The sequence below is a fragment of the Nipponia nippon genome, unplaced genomic scaffold (genome assembly GCF_047370975.1).
Source record: "Nipponia nippon isolate SJK-2023a ecotype South Korea unplaced genomic scaffold, ASM4737097v1 scaffold_7, whole genome shotgun sequence".
In the NCBI taxonomy this organism is placed as follows: domain Eukaryota; kingdom Metazoa; phylum Chordata; class Aves; order Pelecaniformes; family Threskiornithidae; genus Nipponia; species Nipponia nippon.
In genome coordinates this window covers 2,927,221-2,951,987 of record NW_028262391.1, presented here as the reverse complement: position 1 = coordinate 2,951,987, position 24,767 = coordinate 2,927,221, and the positions used below count along the sequence as shown (strand labels likewise).

At 39.2% G+C, this 24,767-nt stretch overlaps 1 protein-coding gene across 1 annotated transcript in view; it reads left to right on the top strand.

Annotated features, from left to right (window-relative positions):
* Nucleotides 1–24,767, top strand: part of NAALADL2 (N-acetylated alpha-linked acidic dipeptidase like 2) — a 293,187-nt gene that overhangs the window by 58,351 nt on the left and 210,069 nt on the right. The window contains 1 exon segment of the mRNA XM_087739630.1: nt 12,847–12,966. Within this exon segment, the coding sequence (XP_087595756.1) occupies nt 12,847–12,966 (120 nt within the window).

Genomic DNA, 24,767 nt, shown 5'->3' with positions numbered 1-24,767 from the left:
AAAAAAAAAAAGCATACGTGACAGGTTTTAAATGTAATCTAAACTAGTTGAGGATGAAGCTGCCATTATATGAATAGTTTGGTGAGGAGAGATTTTAATGGCTTGTCTGACGACTTTGTTGAAGAATTTTGGTATAAGAGAGCAAAGGACGAACGTCTCTAGAGACCGCTTTGAGGAATGCGATAAACCTGGACACGGAGCCTTAATAGTAAGAAGGACCAAGAAGTGAAGAAGGCCTCTCTCAGAGCAAACCCTTTGAAGTAAATGTCTTTTGAAAGCCTTTCAGAGCAGAATGAAAAAATACATCAGAACTGATTTCTTAGAACTGTAAAAAAATAATAATAATAATAAAAAAAAAAGCCGCAGTTACTAACCATAGGCCAGTCTAGGTTTGGTATCCCGGCGCGGCTGGCAGAAGTGCTGCATTGGGTGTGTCTGTGACCTGGGAAAATGCCAGAGCTTGTCCACTGGCTGGACTAAAATGTCCTGACGAAAAGCTTTTGTTCAGAATTTCACTTTTGAGCTGGTTGAAAATACAGTACTTCTGACTGTGCCCACCAGTTGCAATCCCAGGAGAGAAGTATCTGCTTATTAATAATCAAAAAATCAGTGCAAACTAAACAAAGCTGGTCTTCCCTTTTTCTAGAATTAGGCATTCCTAGGTGTTTTTTTGTCTGATATGCTGTCTCTTCCACTAAACACAAATCAATCTCATGTCTAACACCTCATGTAATGAATATTAGTTACTGTGTTTATCTCATTCATTAAGAGGGCCTTAATGCGAATTAATCGTGACATATATCAGTTCTATTCTCATAATTATTTCTTATGTTCCTGTGCTCTGCAGTTCAAAGAGAAGGTGACTAATCAATCACCAGCTTGTGACTGGCCCAAGAGTAGGCGTGTGTGAGAAAGAAGATGCTTCAAGGAATTTATCTTCCTTCCACTGAATTATGTTACCGTATAGAGTTAGTCTTGTCTCCTGTAAGATTCACTGCTTCACACTGATGTCTTCACGGGGCAGACAGAGGTGAATAAGGATAGAAGAGGTCTGGCAACAGCTTCAACTACTAGAAAGCAAAGCTGCTGAAATATGCAAGAAAGCTCCTGCTGCGTTGGCATCCAGGAGAGATGGTCCTCCTACTGCAGGTCAATGCTTGCCAGGCGCGATCTTTACTTGGGGAGTATTTTACAGGACGCAGTAGTACGAAAAGGTAGATATTATAGTACTGGCAAAAGAATTACTGCATCATTCTTTTAACCAAAATTTTTATTTCAAAAAATTTTCTCATGTCTTTGTCCATGTTGTCCTTTTACCTATAAACTCTTACATCTTAAGGCTAAAAGAAAATATTACAATCATGTAATGACACAAATTAAAAATCTAGAATGAGAAATTGTGTCGGCGTGGACAGCGTTAGGCTCAGGACCTGATGGGTAAGACTGACTCGTTCAGATATTTTCCTGATGATCTTATTGCTGTTGTCTTAATACCTGTAGAGTTGCTCTGCCTGAAATAAACTGTCATCATTTTTCAGTTTTCTCTGCAGGCAATGAATATAATTTCTTCACAATGTATAGTGTTTGTAAAGCGGGTACCAAAAATGTGAAGACATGAAGAAATATGGAGGGAACCTCTTCAGTAGATGATACAGCCAGTGAATATTTTTAATGATAACCGTTGTGCATTCTTTGTCTCGGGTATTGAATTTAGTCTCTTGTGTTTGTTGAAATTCAGGAAAGGGACCACTTGATGTTGGAAGATGGACCGTTAAGGAAATTTGGGGTTGAATCAGAATTTATGGGAGTGCATACTGAGCTCCCTGTTTGTAGTTTCTTTCTGTTGATTGCTCAACATCCTGGGCAGGAGGGATCATAATGGGGGCAGAGAAAGAATTGAGTGCGGATTTCTGTAGTAACTGATAGTTCCATAATAACGTCCCTAACTGCTTTTATTGAAAACTGTACCATCAAGTATTATTGCGACACTAATACTGAGTACTTCTCTACTGCTGTAAAGGAGGCTGATCTGGATTCCAGGCTGTGTGGAAGATGACCTCTGCTCAGATCCAGCTCCAAGGCTCTGGCAGGGCTGCAGTGATGGTGAAGTTTTTGCGTTACCAGTGAAATCAGTTGTGTGATGTCAGAGGTCAGAGTACTCCTTCCTCCCCATCCCGTTGTCCAGATTCTGGTATCCTTTCAAACTTTCCCATACATTTTGGACAACGTCAACATTTTTCCATCTTTCTTTTTGAGATACGATTTAATGGGATGCCACTGTACAAGGTGAACAATTCGCTGGGCCCTTTTCTAAAAAGAAGCAGTTCCTGTCCTTTGCACAGGATTTCCTCTCTTTCTCCAGGATTTTCCATCCCTGCTGAGAGCACAGGAACCAAGTGCGCAAATTCTCCGTGGTCTTCCTGCCAACACGTAGCAGAGATGAATGATCAAAATGTCTGTGAAATTTGGCACAATTCAGGAAAACCTTCACCCTAACCTTTGGAGAGACTCCGGATAAAGGCGAGCTACTGATTACGCCATAGCAATGATATCTGGCAGGGCCCTATCCTGAACTTCCATTTAATCCTTGCTGTTACTTCTAAAGATAAAACATTTTGAAAATGAAGGTTAGCTATTTCTGAAAGAAAAGATAAATGGTGCTGCCATATAGAAACTTTTAGATGACTAAGCAGTGCAGAATACAGTATTACAATTAATGACAATTCCAAAATATTGAGTGCATTTTTAAAAATGAAATTTTAAAGGCTGGAGCAACAAAGGACTGGGTTTTCTTCCTGGTACAATTTTACCTGAACCACACGCTACACGTCTCTTGTAAGAGAAGTCTTCTTTCTGTAATGTTAGGTGATTGAAAAATGGAAATATCTACTTGTTTAATCACATAGAGCTATGCTGTTCTCACATACAGCCGCCTTTATATTTGTCTTGGTCAATCATTTGGGCCACTCCAATACATTATTGCCTAAGTATATTCCCCGCTTTCATTGGTGTCCTTTTTCTTTCATCCAAATGTTTGTAATTTTAGAATGTATTTTTTCCTCAATCCTTTTTCTAAAGAGGTAATTTAGAGACCTATACATCTGTGTAATGACTTAAAACAAAAAAAATCACATCAGATAGGAAAGATGTCGTTTTCCTTATCACAACTGCATGTTTGCTTCTCCAGGTTTGATAAAATGCTGCTTTACCACTCAGGTCCGTGTTTACGGCTCTACACGGTTGGGCATGTCTCTGATTAAGTACAAGCGCGTGATGTTTGGCCAAGCAAGGGCTCCAAGTACTCTGCGAAAGAGCGTTTTTTTTTTTAATACTCTGGAAAAGAGTTCTCACTGACATTTCTGAAAGTTCAGGTGTTCTCTTGATGCAGTGGATGACCTCCTCTTGTATGTACGCGTGATTATCTGCATCTTGAGGTAGATGTCTATTTTATCTTTCTGTATCTATGTACTTGCAGTAGGAACAACTCATGTTTTATGTCTTTGCATAGCAAACGTGCAGAGAAATACAGCCAGCCTGTTTATTTCGGTAGACTGTGCATGCACTAGTATGAGAGTTGATTGGGAAGCAGGCTTCTTGGCCTGCGAAAATTAAGCTGTTTCAAAATGTGTTCAGAATTGTGGCAAAAATGGGAAACCTGAAAATTGTAAGGCTGTTTTCCTAGATATTTCTGTTTTAACACAGCCAGACTAACTCTAAAAATGAAACAATTGTACAAAGTTGAAATGCTACTCTCTAGGAAATTAAGATATCAAATGCATGATAGTTATAAAATGAAATATTTCAATTTTACTTAAAAAAAATCAAAAGCACTTCCATGTAACGTTTCCGTGCAGGTGACACACATGCTCTGTCTTTGATGGAGAGCGTTTGCATTCACAGGACATTGGTCTCATGACCTGTCATTTCAGACAGGAGATTGCTTTCCTCCTCTGGATGTGTAGGTGCAAACTCGCGTGTCTCGCGTGTCGCCGTGTTTCACGTGGAGCCTACGAAGAGTGAAGGGGAATGTGCCCAGTGCCGTTCGGTAGCCTCTCCTGCCCACCTGAGATGGATCCTCCCCTACAGTAGCTGTCTAGCTGGCACTTTCTGCTCCAGTTTGCAGAACCTATTTGTATATAAAGCACTTCCAGGCACCTTCTGTAAGGTGCAAGCATCTTCTGCAAAGACTGAACAGTTGTAGCTACCCTAGGAGGGAATGCCTGGTTTTTATTCGATATATGATAAAAGGCCATCGAAGGAGGACAGTCTGCAGCTTCTGGATGTTTTACTTCCATTCCTCGTGTTTGCGAGTAGCCAATAAAACCTCCACGTCACTGCAGTCCGGCATTGAGAATTTGTTGAGTTCTGACATAGTGGGACTGGATTCTGACATAAAGTCATTTCATTGAAAATTTGAAAGCCAGGTTGAAATCACACCATTATAATGTGCTGTGTACATATGTAGCTTATGGTTTACTTTTTAAGATGTCACGTAACAGCTGAACAATTCTGTTTGTTTATTTTTTTTCTTAGTCTGTGTAATTTGTAAATTTATATTTGCATGAATAATTATCGCTGAATAAGCTAAACCAAGTAGGCTGGCAAATACAGATTACTGTTTCTGCTTAGGAAAGCGTGATCAATGTGACTATGCTTTAGAGACTCATGCTACTGAATATCTTTGCAGTTAACTCTTATAAAGAGGAGGATATAAATAATATTAAACACACGTAAGAAAGAATCATTAGAATTTAAAATTTTGTCACTAGTAAGCTTTGTGAGATGACAATAAGCATCACTTAATAAAAGTTTAAAATAATAAAATTTCTGATAGGATTTTAGGCCTCAAATGATATTGTGTCCTTTAGTGTTTTATAACCAAAGCAATGTTCATAGGGCCTCTAAAATTAAATAAATATCAATTTAATATGACTGAAAATAAGAATGTTTTGTATCAGAATACCTGAAAAACTAGATTTGCATTTACGTATAATTAGAAAAGATGAAATAACTTGGTTTGTTGGTTGGAGATATCACTGGATATCATGAGTTAAGATGGTATACTCAAGTATTAGTTTTGCCTTCTGCTTAAGGCAAATCTGGAAGAAAGTGATTCGGGACAGAGGGCGGGGGGAAGTATGAATGAATTAAAAGAAGGAAAAATAAAGTTGAAAATAGATATAAAGAGAGGAGCCGACAGGATGAGTGCTATCAACAGGGAATGGAGCTATGTCAGCTCAGATTTATCTGGGGCTCTGTAACCATAAAACACAGAAGAGGTTCTTTTCTGTAGGCTATAAAAAGGCTTCGATCTTAATTCAGTCTCCCTGGGAGTTAGTAGGAAAAAAACTGCTATAAGCTGTAAAAAGCAAGCAAGCAAACAAGTTAAACCTCAGTCTCTTCCTGAAAATGATACTGGAACAGCAAAAGCAACCTCTGGGAGAAGCTCCAGTGGAGCCCTGCCTGGAAGGGAGCTGTGTTAGCTGGACAGAGAGGGCGAGGGGGCCGAGAGAGCCTGTAAAATGTGTCTGTGACTGGATTCGGTCTGCGAGGCCAAACCCTATCACACTGAGGTTAAGGGACGTCTTTTTTTCTTCCTGTTTGGGTACAAATTACAGATTTAGCTGCTGTTGTAATGCAGTATGCAATTTTATGTAATGAAACCTAGACACAAAGAATCCTTTTTGACTGTAAGCTGACACTGTGAGTCATGTTGAATTCCTCTGGAATTTTATTTGTATGAGTAGGAATATTGAGGTTAAAAAAAGTAAAACCTCTAGAGTAAGGTGCTAACAACCATAAAGAAAAAATGTCATGAATCTCTTTGAAGAAGAGTAAATGCTTGTGGGTAAAATTTAATGACCAGCTAGTTATCGAATGACCCCCCCCCACGTGTATCTTGCTGTGTGGAACAACACTGAAGTTCTGTGATTTAAATCTGCCCAGACACTGTGGGTCAGATGCATCTCTTGGTATTGTAACAGAGCAAAATCAGCTTCAGTTAATCCAGACAGGTAATGATTTGCCTTTTTGGGCTCAGACAGCATGTTCAGATTCAAATCGCACAAATCATCTCTTTTTGGCTTGCCTCAGACAGTTGCTTGAAATTACATTAGGTTACTATTTTTCAAGACGTAAGATTATTTTTCTCGTTCCAGTTTTCTAATAAGACCTAAAAAGAAGCTCAAGCATAGGGAATGCTGTGCTACTAGAAATAGAGTCTGGATAAGTAGTGTCCAAATTTGGCCAAGACGGTAGGGGAATTTACTTTCAAATATACAGTTAGTCATTCGCAGGATTTCACAGAGGCATTTCTGTGTAATTACCTCAAATTTATCTACAAGCTTTCCCAGACAGGTTGGGAAAGTGTCACAGGACACACAACATTTTAAGTAGTGTTTGCTACCAGAAGACAGCGTGCTTGGATTTTGAGGCCTTATACCGAATTTTTCATAAAGTAAATAGAGAATGGAAAGCTCACCAGGGAATTTCAAAGGTGGCATTATTTTGAAATTATTGTAAACACTGGAGTATGGTGTTTGCATGAAAACTGAGTTCTAAAGAATGGAATTTTTGTTTTGTAGCAGAAGCAACTCTGTAAGAAATTACTCTTTCGTGTGACCTCTCCCCCCGCCCCGAGAACTCTCCTCTTAAAAATCTGTCAGCTGCCTCAGCTTCTGTCCTGATTTGTTTCTATCTTGGGTCAGACTTGGGTTTATTTTACTAAATGTTGAATTATACCCTTGGTCATGCTTTCTCAGATCTTTTCCTCTTCTGATAATGCTGAGCCTAGCAACATAAAACAGAAAATAAAACTTATTGCACTTGGCTTCCATGAGTCCTAACCATGAAGGAACAGACTGACTGATCCTACTCATACCGAGTGCTCTTACTGTAAAAGAAATCAATACTTAGGCACGTTACTTAGTTCAACCGTCAGCACTTCAGTTGGACTAGGGGTGGTCATCACATGCATGCCACAGAACCCCTAAACACAGACGGCCTCTCTCTGTCCCTCTTTTTGCCTGGAACCAAGTGAAGGACAAAGTTTGAAAGGTAACTTTGAATACTAACGTTTCTGTAAAAATACCGTAAGTACATACAAGATGGCTGTGGCTGTTTATTTTGTTTCTGGTGGACTCAATAGGACAACGAAGGAGGCTTGGGTGGTAGCGGTCACAGGGAGACAGCTGTGGTTCCCCATTATCGGAGGGGTGCTTTTGGCTGCAATGGGAGCAGCGGCTCCTGCGGGAAAGCACAGCAGAGTTTATACCAGCAAATGATTTGGCATACTTGGGCACAGCTCCATTTTCTTTCTTCCTTTTCTCTAATTTTAGAGAAGAACAAGTTTTATGTTTGCAACTTTCTTCATGTTTGCTGATGTCCAGCTTTGATCTACAGCCAGCTTGAGTTTACTTTTATGCTCTGCTGAATGCTGTCTTCAGCCTCAATTTCAGAGCTGTGCAAATAAATTATAGTGAAGTGTTTAATTAAAGTTAGCCTCATGTTCTGATTGCAGCCTGCCGTCTTCTCAGATACAATTTGCAAATATATTTTGGAGTTTTTACGCTAGGCAGGATGACTAGTTGAAGGTTATTTACTTGTGATTGATCATGCGTTGGATGTTTCTGTTACCTTTATTTTGTGAACAACCTGAAAATAGTAGCTGAATGTTGAAGGACAAATAAAGGGCATTGACTTGAATGAAAGGGGATGTAGTAAGCCTCTACACAGTCACAGAGGGGTTGATACTTCTAAAATCACATATTTTTTTTGAGAAATTGTCTTAATTCTGAGGAATAGGCAATCCTAAATTTATTGTATACACAGCATTTGATATTTAGTTTTCTTCAATACTTGGAGCTTCTTTGGGTCGTCCATTCCTGACGCTGCTTTGATGGGTAGGTCAGAACCGACAGGAATATGAGCTTGACTGTGCTGCTGAATATCAGTCACTGTCATCGCTGCAGCTTGTGCGGTCCTGACCTCCCACGCAGTTTGTGTAGAAGCTGCTCGTTAATACGAGCCAACAGGTTGGTATTTGATAAAGCGTATTCATAATTGGAGGTTACTGAACTGCGGCGCTAATAACAGGTAGCGTTAGGAGGGGAAGATTTTTCACCGCAGCCATTCTGTATGCTACTTTCGGTTTGGTTTTCTGCAGAAGTTTACACCTTTCATTCAGATAAGATTTCTTTGAGATTGCTCAGTACTGACCTTAATGTATTCTCTTAAGAAATATTATTATTAACTATTTGCTTAGGTGTGGTGCTTTCCTACCCTGGGATTCCCAGCCTTGATAGCTAGAGCAGCTGTGTTTCAGAGCTACCTGCTTAGCTGCGCTATCTCCATCTGTGTTTTGGTGGTTGTGAGAAACATCCCTTCCTGGGTGTACTGGCTTTGAGGTGGTTTGTTTTTTTTTCTGTGGGTTTTTCCCTTAATCTTTTTCCTGTCTTGCATGCCCCTGGCAAATCAGCCGCAACCTGCCTCTTAGCCAGGGTATTGGATGCAGGTGTATAATGCTGTTACTAAATTCCTTTCCTCAGTCACTGAATGATAACAATGTGAGATGACAAACATATTTCCATAATTATTTTTGATCTGTTTAACATATCCTTTTTTTTAATCTCCTCAGCATTTGCAAAGAAAGCAAAGCGTTACAATCGTATCTGGCATCTTCAAGACCCCAGCTGCCACCTGCTTCATGCAGTTATTCATACTTTTCCTTTCCAAGACCTGTCTTACTCTTTTTCATCCATGACTGGATGAAGTACGCTGGTTTATTGTCTTTCATTTTGGAGATAAGCAGAAGAAATTGGGAAAAGATCCTTGACTGTCTTCATTGTGGCATTTTTCAGAGTGCTTGTCTTTTCTGTTGTGGGGGGATTTTATGATATTTTTTAAGATGGAATGTTTACAACTCATTGAGCATCATCTTGGGACTTAGAAACTAATAATAAGTCTAACATAAAATAATTACTTTTTTCTAAAAACGTTTGTTTTATTACCTACCCCTACTTCATTTCATGCATGGGGGAATACTACTAAACTCCATATTGCACATTGCAATTTGTTCCTAAATAGTCATATCTTTCAAACAGCATAGCATGAAACAATTTGAAGAGTAAGTACCTAATTCAAACGGATAAAACAACTCATTCTTTAGCAGTTTCCCAGTTTTAGGGTAAGAGGATTTACCCTTGCATATCTAAACCAAATACTCAAGTGCTCTTTTTTGGTACCTGATAAAAGGATGAGTTCTCTTTTGTTTTTGAACAGAATTATCCTACCAGAGGACATATGGGTAGTTGGGGGTGGGGTATTTCGCTTTTTTAAAATCTGGAATTTGTAAAATGAGGGTTATGTCATGTTGTAAGCATTTCTGAAAAAGAAAGAGATGGGAAAATTTAATCTTTATTCATTTTTGGAGGCATTAGGGATGTTGTGACTAAAACAGGGCTTCACGCAACATAAATGGACTGTTAATTTCTCAGTGGATTATTGAGAGGGTAGCGCTCTTCGGATTCAATAGAATTCTTTAACATGATTTTAAAAGTGTGTTTTTTCAGTATTTTATTTTATGCCAGAAGGGTCCAATTAGTTGAGCCCCAGTGTATTAAAACCAAAACTGACCATGCTGAGCCCGTGTTGCTGTACTGTATTTGATGAGATGTTGTTATTAAGTAGTGCAAGATGTTTTGCTTTTTATTACAAATTTTATTACAGTATTCAAGTGTAGAAGAAAGGAAGGGGTAGGAATAATTTTTAAAACTATTTTTATAATTTAATGTTTACCTAATAGTTTCTGGACCGTACTGCCAAAACGTTATGACTGTGTTCTGAACTCTTCCAGTGGGTTATTGACTTTGTCTGGGAGCGGAGGAGCCATGTGTAGTTTTACTCAAGAGCAGATTTTATTCCGTTTGTTTGTCATTTTAACTGAAGTTAGATCTGAGATTAGCTGTGCAAACCTCCAGCTGCTAGGCTATATGTGATGTTACCACAATGTGATAACTTACTTTGGTAGACATGTGCAATATTTTTACCCGTGGGTCCCACGAAGGTAAAAATAAGGGTCAAAGATTTGTGATGAGAAGAGAACCACTTCGAAGTTACAGTGAAATATGAGTGTGCAAGTACCCCTAAAGCTGGACAGTAACAAGAGGCTTAGGTCATACTTAGTTTCAGGCAAGTGCAAAAGAAAAACTTCTAATATATTGAGCTTTGACATACCCTTCATGTGGAAGACGTGTAATGAAAGCACACGTAACTCTTTGTTATATTATACCCAGCTGCTTTTTCATTATGTAATGACTTCTTACATGTCCTCTCAATGTATGAATGTATTTAATAGCTTTGGCATTGGGGCTTACTTTTAACATTTGGAGCAAAGAACATGGTTGGCAAAGTGTTGGGGGCAGCAGGGAGTCAAGTTCTGGCTCTCACATAATTAAAAAATGAGCTGTGCTTTTGTAGGGCCTTTTATTCAGCCTGCTCTTGTTGAGCTCGTGTTGCCTGGGAAAGACCAGCGAGCAGCTCTTGAAGATGCAGTTTGCATCCATAAATTAACTAAGAACATCTGAGGGCAGTTGCTAAATGCATTAATAATTGTGCAAACATGTAGTTTTGTTGTTTACAGAATGGTGGATAGGACCCTGGAGGAGCAGCTAGCAAAAATGATGTGAAGAGAAGCAGCAGAGGAATGTAGATGGGCAGGGATCTCATTTTCACACAGCTGTACTGTAGAAGCAAATGGTTTGATATTTTGTTATGTTATATCTTTGCCTATTGATTTTGCCTCAGGAAAATTCAGTGTAGTTTCTCTCGTGAATGATGAAAGCTCTGATTTTTGGTTTGCTTGAGGGTAAGGGGGAAAGGCATTGGGTCCAAAGGAGTTAGATTAGGGATCTTCCCAGAACTTGGCCCAGATGTAACCTCGCAAGCCATAAGACTTTTGCAACTCTAATAATTATTGAGCTGAAGTGTATCTATTGACACGTCTGTAGGTACAAATTAAAATCAAGCTGAGACCTACAGAATGAGGTAAAATTTGTGTGAACGTCAAGGAAATGCCCTTTCCTCATGTGAGGTGAAGTCTTTATAACCAGAGCCATCAGATTAGGTAAAATATAAAATAGCTTCCGCTTGTAGGAAAACTTCTTCACTTGATTTTAACATACTTTCCAAATACAACGATCACACAGGAAAAAATTCACATTGTATTTCAGCCTGTAGTCACCGTTTGAATTTTCTTATGAAATAGCTTTCAAGTTCTTTAAGTATTAAAAAACCCACGTATTTCAGAAGGAACTGTATGAAGTGCAAGATTTTCGGTTCCTACGTTTCAGTATTTGGTGTTAAATCTGATGTTTGCTTGTTCCAGAACTGTTTTATAACTTTGGCTGACCTTTTTAAATACTTGGTTTATACAGCGCTGACGACATGTTACAGACTTAGAAACTTGTTAACTTGAAAATCTAAAAGAATACATTTAAGAAGATAGGAACCTTGGCAAAAATTGTTTGTGATTTCAACTTTTAAATGTTGACGTGCAAGCTCAGACAAAATATTGAGATACAGTTGTGTGAGGGTAAATACTTTCCTAAAATACCCATGTTCAGGAATCTAGTAAAATTTCACACCTCCTACATGTCCAGAACAACTGTTGCTAGAATTTAAACAGTTTGTGTAGAAATGCCCAAAATCAGAACTGTTGCCTTTGGCAATGAATCCATGCTTAAGTTACCAAAACTGAACTGAAAGCGAAACTTTTCCATCTTGTACTGCTCCTCTTATTTTAATTTTTAAACACTCATGTAATATTCTTGGGTCTTCTTGTATTTGTGTGTTATGTGAACACTGTGTAGGGATTTAGAGGTTCCAGAATGTCCTAGGTGGTGTCCTGAGAGCTTCATAACATTCTAAAATAGTAATGTACAAGACTGATTATCCTCATACTTGGTATTCACCAGAATTTATTGCTGTAAATGTGTGAGAAAAATGCCCTTGGTCATTCTTAAATTATATATATATATATATTAAAAAAAAAATCCTTGAAAACACTTCTTGAAGTATTTTTCCATCACTGCCGATGCTTGACATTTAATAACAACTTAGACCTTTACTATGTATTCTTGCAGTGTCCTAACGGAAGAGCTGAAGATCTTCGTGCTCTAAACACTTTTAATTTAGTTGGAAGTGGCTCTCATTAATTTAAAAATATGTATTAATTGAAAAGTTTGCGTGTCAGAGCAGTGTAGTCTGTTACCACTATGGTTATTTGAGTATAATGCTTGGATAACTGGTGGATTATAAGAAAATACTTCAATAGTTAAGGTATTCATTCCTGCTCAGGAATCATAGAAGAACACATAATAAAACTGTATATTGGAAGAGTATGTATTATCTGTATATTTTCATAAGTTACCAATATAATTGTTCACTCGTTTTCTGGAATGCTTTACAAGGCACTGATTCCTTTTAAGAAAATGAACAGAAGTGAGTTAGTATCCTTTACATGGGTCTGAATACATTCCTGTAGCTAACGAGGGCGAATTCTCATCAGAATCAGCACCACTTATTATAACCACTGGCAAAAAAAAATAAAAAAAGGTTTTTATCACAGCTGATGAATTATGAATGAAAACTGCAAAGATATAAATTTGTCTGTCAGATTCAATTCTCAACCTCTTATTACAGGTGTTCCTGATTAGGAGGTGGGGTAAGGTAATTGCAGAACTCTGCTCAGGTGCTTGTACTTAGGCAGCCGGCTTTGTTTCTAGGGGAGGAGCACCCTTGGTGATGCACGGTTATAGGTGTAGCCTGAACTTTGTCTTCTCTTTGCAGGCAGAACTTGTTGATATACAGTATGGGACCGTGGAAGACTTGCTCCGGATTCAAGCCATTACAAACGTGACCAAAAAAATTGCACTTTTGAAGCTAGGACAATCGCCATTGCTTTATAAGGTTGGTCAAATGCTTGTTGCGCTTTAGCTGAATTATTTATTTGGTTTTTTTGTGTTTCAGAATACCAAAACAAAGACTACTGCATTCTATCCCAGTAAGTCAGGATTTACTGGCATTCAGAGTCTTCCTAGCCACTTCAACCCGCGGTGCCTTTTATGTGTTACAGTTATTTATTTTGCCGCATATCTTACAGTGCCCCGGTAGGATACCGTATTTTTTCTGGGTGTACTCTAAGCCTTTTGGCAAATAAAGAAATCACTAAAAGAAATAAAAAAAGATGAGGGGAAAAAAAAGGCAACCGAGATCAGGAACAGTTGGATCTGTGTCTGCTAAAAACGTACATACAACTGCACCGAAGTCTTGTGTTTCTGCATAATTGTACGTAGCAGTTGGCCTGCCGGCTGTAGTTGAAGCGTGCCGTGAGAGGGGCAGAGCACAGGACGTGCTCGCCTGGCCTTGGGCTTCTCTGGGTCTTTCCAGCCCCACTGGGCTGTGTCCAAAGCTCAGCGCTTTGGGCTTTACTCCAGATGCGTGAGGTAGTAACCAATAGCCGACGCTGCAGGAGGACTCACGCTACTGTTTATGGATTTGTTTAAGAAATGACATTGTAACTTGATTTCATCGTGACACGATGCAGTCTTGCTCTGGGAGAATTTGCCTTTGCACCTTGGTTCTTTCTGCCATCCTTACCACCTCAGAAGGAAGAAAGGGACGGAGAGTTGGAAAGGGGCATTAACTTCAGTGGTGTTTTCTGCCGTGTAAAATGTGGAAGCAGACTACCCTGAGGTACGCAGGTAGGCATTTATCTCCCCTGCCATTAATGGTCTGCCACTCCTGTGAAATCACTGGGATTTACTGGTCTAGGGGTGGGTTACCGCCAGTTCAGAACGAGAACCATGTTTTTCTTCCACTCCCTCCTTCCTTCCCCTTTGGTTGGGGCCGTGCGTGGGGAGGGGTGTGCAGGGGTATGTGTGTGTCCGTTCCCTCTCCTCCTGCTCCAGCGCCGGCAGAGAGCGCGGAGGTGGAGTCGCTAGTCCGCTTGCACGTAACAGACTCAACATATAAACCACATTTAAACTCTAAATGTCAAGTAACTGCCTTCCATTGCAAATATTTTATAAACAAAAATGCTGTTTTGCCTTTCGGAAAATACACTAGCCCAATAAATATTTAAACAATTCATTCCCAATTCACAAAAGCAATTATAAAAGAACAGTGACTCCAGATCTTATAATTAAGAGAATCAGGATCTGCTCTGTCGGCCATAGAAAGCACAATCGGGACCACAATACAGGTTCAGAAAATAAGCACTTAATATTTTTTTTCTGTAGCAATGATATTTGTCTCAATAAAAATGCCATTTTTAACCGAGTAGCTTTAGCGGGTTATTTAAATTATTTAGATGCAATCTAATTACGCCCGTGAAAGGTCAGTTATCATTGTTGGAACTTGGCTGTTGTGCATCATTTCCAGCAATGGATCTTTTACTGCATTTCACCGCTGACAAAAGCAATGAAATAACAACTGGGGCTCATAAAGTAGGAATTTGATAAAGATGCAAAGTTTGCTGTAATAGAACTGTCTGAAGTGTCCGTGAGATGGACTTTTTACCAATTTAATTTGCGTTCCTGTCAGCACTTACTGTGTCTAGATTAGCGAGTAGTGCAGCCTGCAGGAGTAGGGCAGAGCAGTCGGTGCTGAGGACAGGGCCCATCTCAGGACCTTCTACTGTGGGTCGGCTGCGGTCCGGTCCCAAGAAGTAAATGCGAAGTGGTGGCGGAGGTGGATTAGCCGCACTTCTGGTGCTCATCCATGATTCCAAAAGAACCCATTTTGCACGTGCAGAGTCTGTTACACAATGCGAACCAAAGTGTGGTGTGATCTGGAGACTGATTTCGAGGGCACGCTCGGGATCCGAGCTAAAAATACAATTCCCCAAACCTACTGTTTGTGTTCCGCTCACGCAGGTAGGAAGTTTGCCCTGTATTTGTTATTTCTTCTTTTTGAGGTTGTACACTTGTCTTTTTTTTTTTTTTTCTTTTTTTCTCTTTAGAATATAAATTGTCTCTCTTTGGCTGTGAAATAATTGTAAGCTATTAAAAGTGTGCAAAAACATCAGAAATAGATTCTTCTTTCATAAGGATTATTTGAAGCGAAAGGGAAAGATTGTCTTAAACAGCAAGTCCTGCTTGTTTAAAGGGGCCCAGTATCTCACCACTGAATCCACTGTTTGTGGTTTTTTTCCCCCTAATGTTTATGTTTCTGTACTTACCGAGCCTCACATTTCTGTTCCAGCAGATACTTCCCTCTGCCTATATTTTCCTTATCTCTGCCTTCCACGTCCTTGGTTTTACATCACATTAAAACAGAATGCTAGGTCATAGCAGAGCTGTCGCTATATATATATATATATATATATATTTATACTGTTTTTCTTTCTAATTTCTGTATTTAACTTGTATTTTTCACACTTTAGTGTTCTTTAATTTCTCATTATTATTACTTCATATTATACAAATATCTCACTCTGGATTTTTATAGATCCTGCACTGAGGTTTCATCTTCATAACAGAGTTTCTAATCATGTCTCTGCTTTTCAGCTTTGCGTTTTCCCTCGCACGGGTATGCTTCTTTGCCTCCCTCTCTCTCACTGCCATCATCAACTGCTGATTTTCATGTGTTTTTCCTATTTTCCCCTTTTGTGTTTTTAATTTGCCTTTTTTTTTTTTTTTTAAATCTCGACTGTTCTTTGTTTCCATATTGAGTCCATTGGAAAAAGCCTGAAAGAAATAAACTGCTGCTGGCAGAAAACTCACCGTGAAAACTGAACAACGTTTCTTTAGTCTTTACATCGCAATAACAGAAAGAGGTATCTGCTGGTAGAGAACAGCTTGATGTACAAGGGGATAATTTATAGAAATAAGCCCAAGTGATGGAAATTTGAATATTCAGAAAAATAATGGTATTACTGACAATATTTTTGGCTGTAGAGGTTTAGCTTGGTGTTTTATGGAGATTGGATAGGGTATAAAATTTGGGGGAGGATCAAGGTTGAAAATAATTTGGAGCTTTTACTTTCAGTCTGTCAGATTGGGCCTGTCTCATATCTTCAGACCCGCTGAAAACAACAGACAGGGTTCACAGCTTGGAGTCACTTGGAATTGGAATATACAGGGAATTTGGAGTATACAGAAAAGCCTGAAGTTAATGTGCTGGTAGAATAGGCAGCTGAATCCTTAGTGTGGGTAGTTCTGATCAGATTTGGTAAGGTTCATAAATTTAAGCTGCTTTATGAGAACAAGATTTGTAAAAAATCTGACCTTAAGTTATTTTTGTAATTGAATATGATTTTCAGATTTTATTGGGAGTGTTGTATTTCTGTTCCACTGAAACAGAATGTAGTGTCCGATCGGGGAAGGGGGCGGCCGTTATGGCAGCGGGCACGTTTCCTAGCCTATCGGCAGAGCCACACAGGCACATCTCGATCCCTAAAGCGGGACCTTTTCAAATCAAGAATATGCTACTGCTGCCACATGATAAGTTACACATATAAAAAGAAAGAACATGGACCCTGCCTTTATAGCAGGGTAAAGTCTCAAAGAGAGCATTGACTCTGGAGGGGAAAAAAACAAAAAACAAAAATCAAAACAAACAGGTAGAGCTTATATTGCTGTGATAAAAAGAACAGATGAAAAAGGGATATGTATTAATGTATATATAAATCAGAGTGGACTGGAGGTTTAGAAAAGGGTTTTACCATTGATATGGCACTATCAAGATCAGTAAGGGAGCAAGACTCTGTAGTCTATTATAAAATTAATATTAAAAGTGGGAGAAAAGAATGGTAGAAATGCTCCAAGGGCTGGAGCAAGTTACAGCATGGCAAAGGCAGAGTCCTTTCAAGTGCCACTGAAAGGTTTAGGAATTTACTGCTGCCGGCACCCGGAGTGACAATTTCCTACAGCCGCACAGACTGAGGCGGTGGGCGGAGGAGGGAAGCGTGCAGGGAGTGCTCGGCCGATGCATTAAGTTGGCGTAGCCACGATGCTAGTCATCTCTGTCTCTTTAGACAGAACAACTCGCAGTGCTGAATAACTGACAGAAGGAAAAATTTTCAACTACTATGGCTACTCCTAAAGGGATCTCGTGACTACTCTGAGACACTCCTAAGAGCTGGATTGGTTCTGGATAAAGAGGGGACTGGATTAAGGAAGGACAAAAACGTCCTGAAGGAGAAAGCTGGAATGAGAGACACACAGAAGAGAAGTGAAGCACAATGTCTGGTATTCACCACCATAAAAAAGGTAGAGCGCTTGCTTCCTCACGCCTTCAGATTGGAAGTGGCTGCCTTCTGGTGTTCTGGCTAGAAGGAAAGTTTGTGTTTTGGTGGAACTCAGGTTACTGGGATCACTGGTGAACTTCATAGCCAGTTACAGGAGGTCAGAGCAGACTCCCTGGTGTCCTTGAATCAGGAGGACCTATACGTGTGGGGAAAGATGATGAAATTTATGCCTAGTGATGAAGTAAATCACTCCTCTGATGTAGAACGCCTTCTTGAGAAAGAGCGATTTGAGTTGCCTGCTCCCTTTGTAGACAAGAAACATGTTCTAATGGTATAAAATGGGTGGGGACAGGAAGGTGGCTGAAACCCCCTCACTAGCGCCCAGCTCCTCTGCCCTCAAACTCGCCTGAGCCGATGTCGCCACCGTAAGCACGTAACAGAAGCCAGAGGAGGCTTTTTTTCAGGGAGAACTGCACAGTAGTTTCAGTGTCCAGCCTCTGGAAATACCATCACCAGATTCATTTTTTGAAAAATGTTGTGAGTCTTGATCGTAATTTAATCTTTCGGGGTTGGGATTCAAGGAAAAGCCATAATTTCTGTCCTAAATTAACTTTTAATAGAGTAACAAAAGCTCTGAAGGCCAAACCACTTCATCTTTAAAATGTTCACATATTAACATTTTTTCCACATCCATTAAATGAAGATGTTGTTCTAATGTGTAAATATCTATATTTATTTTAATAATTTACTGTCTTCATAAATATTCATAAAATTGCTTTTTAACTGTCATGAAGTTCAGAAATGTGGATGCTTGCATGTTTATGCAGAGGTTATTGGCAGGCACTTACGGATAAGGATTTACTAAATGGAAAACATTAAAGATTCCCAGAATAAAGGCAATTTGCAAAAAGGCTTCTATTTAATAACTGTGCTAGTTTTAAATAAGTTTACTTTGGAAAAAATAATTTCACTTCTGTACTGTCTACATTCTTTATTTCTTTCCCTCTGGTACTTTTTATGTCTAGCGCATATAACTGTGAAGATTACATTTTAAATCTCCATTGAACTAGGACACTCTCCTTCCATCCCTTCTTCCGTCCCTTCCTCCCTCCCTCTATATACACGTATGCATATACGTATAAATATATATACACAGTGTGCACACATAAAACTATATATATATATAAACTATATTGAACAAAATGTTTTTAGGGAACCTTAACACCTTATATACATTTCATTATTAAGGACACTGGGTGGTTTGGTTTTTTTGTAGGATGGAATTTTTTCCAGGGTGCCTAAAGTCATTATATACCCATTTCCCATGGGAATGCTATGGGATTTTTAATGATATTATATCCCTGGCAAAGCCCTTGAAAATTCGAGCCGTAAGTATAGGTAGTATGGATAAAAGTTATAGAAGCATATAAAACTAGACCTGGAAATCTGGATCTGAAGGGATCATCTACTAACATCCACTTGAATACCTCCTGTTTCTCAGGTCTTCTCTAATTTATCATCCTTTTAAAATCATCTCGATTCCCAAAATCCTGAGAGTTCTCTTGAGTAATCCAAGCTGAGTTCAGATTGATTGATAACAATCAGATTTGTTGATGCAGAGTTTGCTATTTAGCCAAACCATAGTCCTACAAAAAATGCTAGTTCTTATGTTGTCTTCAATGAACTACTGGTTGCTTTCTGGTACTTTTTCCTTAGCCTTCATCTCCCCTGAGTTTGTAGGAGATTCCCTCCTTGAAGGCTGTTGCTTTTATTCTTTATAATAAAGAATAATTATAAATTAAATTAATACATTTAATACATAACCCCCCCCCCCCAAAGATTAGGTTTAGCTCACTTGTGTTCTTAACCTTCCCCCTCCTCAAACAGCATCTTTAATCTGTAGCTACAATTCAGTCTGAAGGTGGCTCCCTTCTAATTTCTTTCTCTACTTCCGATGTAAAAAAATTCTGTACCAAAGCCTTAAAAAAAATGTGGTGGACAATAGTCTGTACCAAAAAGCTGTTTATGTAATTGATTGTGTTTTGAATGATTCTGTTAGTCACCTGTTTACCTCTTCCTGATCTGGTGATTCACGGAATGATGCGCAAGCTATTTTGCTCCTTAGTGATTACTGAGAAAATGTGTGCTTGTTTTGAGGAAAGACCATCGGTCTTCCTTTTTCTGAAAGTTTATCACGTTTAAGAGGTTAGTAGACATACTTCTCAGTTACATTCCTCCTGCTTTGACTGCTAAGAATGCTTTCCTGTCCCTTTGAACAGAAGGAACAAGCCCGGATAGCTAATTAGAGACGCCTGGAGACACCCTGCCTCGAGGTGGTAAATCTGTTCTCTGTCGGGGTGACTAAGAAATCCACCCCCAGCCCCTTGAGTACACGTACCTGAGTTAAAGAACAAGCCTCTGTGCACAGGTTTATCACTTAATGCTTCATCCTGAAGTCATATTTTAAGCTTTTATTGGTAAGCTTAGTTTAAAACATAGCTTTAATAAATTGAAAGTACATTTTTTCCCTCTGTGTGAGTGAGGTACTATGGGAAAGAAAATTGAGGTACTATGGGAAAGAAAATTGAGAAGTGATACTGACTTGATAAATCTATAGTTGATGACTAAAAAAAAAGTCAGAAGAGTGTTTTTGTATTGCTGATTGGAACCGAATCACGCTGAGGTGTATTGTTCCGTTCCTAGAAGGCAGTTACTACCCAGAATAATTTAAACTGTGCATGGCAATTTACCTCGTACTTAATCCAGCATTTGAAGGATGAGGCGCTGTGACCGGTACCACCTAAGAGTGAAACAGTGCTAGTGCGTTCCTAAATCCAGTCCCTGTCTGTCCAGATGAATACGAAATAGCTGACAAAAATTTGCTCCCTTATCCCTGTAGTCAAGTGTGCTGCAGTAAATAAAAGTAGAGTGAGAATTCCTGCTTTATACAGTATAAATGGGAGAAAATAATTTGCTCTTGTAAGCAGTAAAAAGAAGACGTAAGGGGTGGGGTAGGAGAAAAGCAATTGATGTCTGGAATTGTAGCACAACTTGTCAATGTTCTCAAGTAATTAACATTTTGGTTGGATCAGTAAAAGGACTTCTGGTTATTACTCATTTCCTTTTCGATTACAAACCCCTGGATTTGTTTGAATGGAAGGAGAAATGTGCTCTTAGCAGAGTAAACGGGGGGACATAAAAGTTAATGAGCAAAAGTAGGTATCGATTATTCTGCGTTTCTGATGCCACAGAATTTTCCCTTAAAGTTTTGAGAAGTCATTGCCATTTTGCAGATATATTCCCACTCTTGTTCCTATTCTCTCTCTCACTTCTGGATTGATACAGAAGTTCCTGAAGTCCTACTGCTGAATCAAACGCTGAATTCTTAGCTATTCGACTGCGTACATAGTCCTGTTATCTCCAATAACACGGAACAGTTAATTTTCTCTTGGGAAAATAATTCTAAATATTCATATACTCAATTGGGTGTTTAATTGCACGTTCACTACATGTATTAAATGCATCCTTTGAAAAATTAGTCCAGCTCCCATTATGAATTGCAATTTCCCGAGGGAAAGGGCCGACCATTTTATAGCAGGCCTCCTCCTTTTAGTACAATAGGCTTAAATTGAGTGAGACAGTAAGTGGCTTCCATTCAAAAATGGAGGATGGCTGACTCATAAAAATTTCATTCTGGGGTCTTTTGAAGTTCTTGTCGGATTTTAGAGGTGTGAAGCCCAAGCATAATTTTCTATTTTATCAAGCCCTTAAAAAGTGAGTAGTAAATGCAATCATCCAATTTACTGTCTGAGTGCTCTGTGCTGATAAATGGTGCAAAGTCAAGTGAAATGGCTTTGCTGTGAGGCAATTGGTCTGAAGCAGAGCTGAGCAAAGAAGTCCGGTGCCTCAGTTTGTACCTCCGAGCTCTAAATCCACACGGCCGATCAGCTGCTCGCGCGCAGGGCAATGGGAGAGACTTGTGCGCTTTGTCTTTTCATCATAAAATCCAAGCCTTTTGAGTTTGCTCTTTCTGCAGATGCACTAGCCGTACTTTTGCAAGTGGTCTTGGCAATTTTTCTGCTGCTTATATAGGGAAATTTAGGCTTTTTTTCTACCCACGCTGCTAATTGAGCTGGCCCTTCAGATTAGTTGACCTTGGACTTCACAAAAGAGCCTTTGACAGCCAAATTATCGGGGCCTTTTTTCCATCTCGTGTTTCCAGCACATACTGTTTGATTTCAACAACAGCTGAGAAAGTGAAAAAGAAAATGGAAGATTCAGGAGACTGAGCAGAGATGAGCAGTGAATATATAAAATCTCATCCTGCCAGACCAGGTCTATCTGCCTTTTGGTTCTTTGAAAGTGTCGGCCACTGGACTAGGTGAAGCAACGCAACCCGTGCCATTAATCTTCAGAACTGCCCACTTGAACAACTCTGTAAAGGCTAATTACTGATTAGTACTGGACATGCTGGTTATTTTATATTTTCTGGAATAGTGACCAGAGGAAAAGGTCGTCTTTCTTCAGGCAACAAGTGTTTTATAAGTAAACCCCTTATTCTGTAGTGAGTTTGAATTGTATGGCATGTTCTGTAGTAGTTACTGGTCTATTATTTTATTAAAAAGAAGTTATGACTATTCTCTGGCCTCTTAGGTCTTTTCTTCTTGTTTCACGGTAATTACTTCTCTAATAATCAGTTTATTTACATGTCTGCGAACTGATTTGAAAGGTATCAAAAGTCATTATTGTTGAACAAAGTATTTACGTAAAACTTTAAGAGATTACAGAAGCAAATAATTCTGTTCCTAGAATCGTTTTATTTGATAAACCAGGATGTCATAGATTACTCAACTGAAGAATGATTTTCGTGCTTTGTGGCTCGTGTTTTTTTTTTTTTGTCATCTGTCCTTTAAAATGCAGCTAAGTTAACGCAGTTAGGAAAAAAATGGTTCAGTAACCCAGTGGGTTCTCTGAATAGAAATAGCTTTGAAGCTGGTCCCAGAGTTTAGGAAATATAGCCAGATCCAGACCTTGGTTTGATTTGCACTTGTTCGGCATGGCTTTAGAGACTCATCTGTGAGAACTGGTTCACAAAATCAACACTTGTGATTTATGTATGAAAATCTGAATTCTGCCCTTTCAAAGACACCTGTAGTTTGCATTGTGATCTGAACTTTGGGTAGAAATGTGGTCTGGCTGAATGCTGATAGCCAACCTTTTCTTTGGCATCAATGGAACTCGGTTGTTATACTGTGTATTCTATAGCCTATGGAGGTTTTTTATTATTTTCCCTAGGGTTATTTGATGCACTCTTTTCAGATCTTCTGTAACTGGATTTTGTGGAACATAGCTGCATAGCTGGATAAAATACATAACTGCTTGCCCTCAGGGTTTTGGGAGGTCTTGGGGGGGTGGCGCTTTTAGCATTATATTTTTTTCATTTTCTCCTTCTTTACATAATGCTGAAAAAGCTGGAGAACACCAAAGTCAAAATTTCACTCTTAGCTGTTTGGGCTTCTTGATGCCTGTGCGTGAATTTGAGAAGAAAAACACCAAATCCCTCATTAAAAATCTTAATTGGCACCCTCTTTGCAAGTACAGCGATAGCCACTTGGAATATTTCATTTCAATTGCCAAAACATTAAACCAGCCTTCTGTGCAGAAGGCAGTTCTTCCACAGCAAACATATTTTCACGTAACTTGAAAAGATTGTGCGTGTCAATATGAGAACTCAGGCATTTTAATTTCATCTTTAGGTCTGAGTGCATAATTCACAGAGAGCAACAGGCACAACAAAGTTAAACTTATCTTTTCTCTTTTCTCTAGATCTAGCTCTAAGGAAATGGCAACTTCCTTCAATTTATATGTTATCCTGCTGTATTCTTAGGGGTTTGTGTGGTTTTGGGTTTTGTGTGTATTTTTTTGTGGTGTTTTTGTTTTGGTTTTTTTTTTAGTATTGAATTTATTCTGAGCAATTTTCTGAGAGCAATTAATAGTCCATATTTGGAGTTGTGATCATTCACGGTGATTGATTTTTATTTAATTATTTATTTTTTTAAAAGCATTGAGTTTGATGCTTTTTGATACAAATGGTCACTCAGGGATGTTGCTTACAACAAGATTCCTGAGCTTCCTGGTGTTCGCTGGGAGAGAGAACAAAAGTCGCATGAGCACGGCCACTGGAACCTGAGGTTGAAATTGGTGGGGGCTACTTTCCTAAACTGGCTTAGGATGCCATATAACAACTAGTAACGTTTTTCATTAATAGTTCCAAATTCCACATCGCTTTTACACTTCAAATTTCTGGAAAAAGCAGGTTTTTCATCAGATTGAAAAAAGCCGCCAACCAAACACACCAAAACCCCCACACTGTTGCTGATGATAGCCTTGTAATTGTAAATAATGACAGTATGTGCGTTGGCTGAGGTTTGTCAGCACAGCGCACGGTTATGTCTAGATACAGGTAATATTTTAGGTAGAGGACAGAGTATTTGCATTTTGTGAAGGCTGGAGGAGTGCCGGCACTGGCAGTCGAACCTGTTATTTACGTTTTTCCGCTGCAAGTTGTTGTGTAGGCATCATAAGAATTCTTGCCACGCAGCCGCAGAAGTGACCTTGAGGTGACCTAGAGAGCCCACCCTTTCCATAAGAAGGCAGCGTATTTTTCACTTCTAAGTCAATCTTGGTTTTCCCCAGAGTGGCAACTGACTCTATTGCCTTTTATATCAGTATTCAGTTGTAGGTGATGGTTTTATGATACAAAATGTCCATTGGGGAACTGACCTGACAACTCATTTCAGTCAGGCCTCCTGCTGCGGTCTCAGAGGAAATACGATAACATTTAATCCACTTAACCGCCTGACCATGGCCTATTGCTGTTTATCATATTATAGAGTATAAAAGGCAAGTCCAAATCTGCTACTTCAGGTGATTCTTGGATTCCAGGTTTAAGAAATCTTTACGACAGATTAGAAATTAATTAGTCCTGTGCATCTGCCTGCTGTAGACTTTGCTGTCTCTCAATAACTGTGTGTGCCATCTTCATTTCAGATTCTTTTAGCAATGCAGTTGATCACGTAAATGTGTGATACATTGGATCTGCTGTTTCCAATATCAGATAAATGGTGAGGCTTATGCAGGCTTTATGGGCTCCTGCTGTGCCTGGCAATGCGAGTTGTCTCCGCTGTAAGGTGCTGTACGTGAACCATAAAAATGAGATACAGGGAAGACATTAGGAGAATTGTGACCCAGCCTCCTTTTTCTGCGTAAGAACTGTATGTAGCAACAATCCCATTCATAACAGTGTGTATCTATCTTTCTTGTTTTGAAAGAGCTAAGAAATAGCATAAATATCATATTTGCACAGTGCTTCACACTTAGCAGTAAGGGGAGCATCCTTAAAAGATGGCTTTTGCCCTAGCCAACGAAATGGGGTTGGAAGGGTGATGGACTGTGATAAAAGTACAGAAATTTTCACTGGAGTATTTAATTTACATTTTGTTCCTTTTCAGTGTAATGC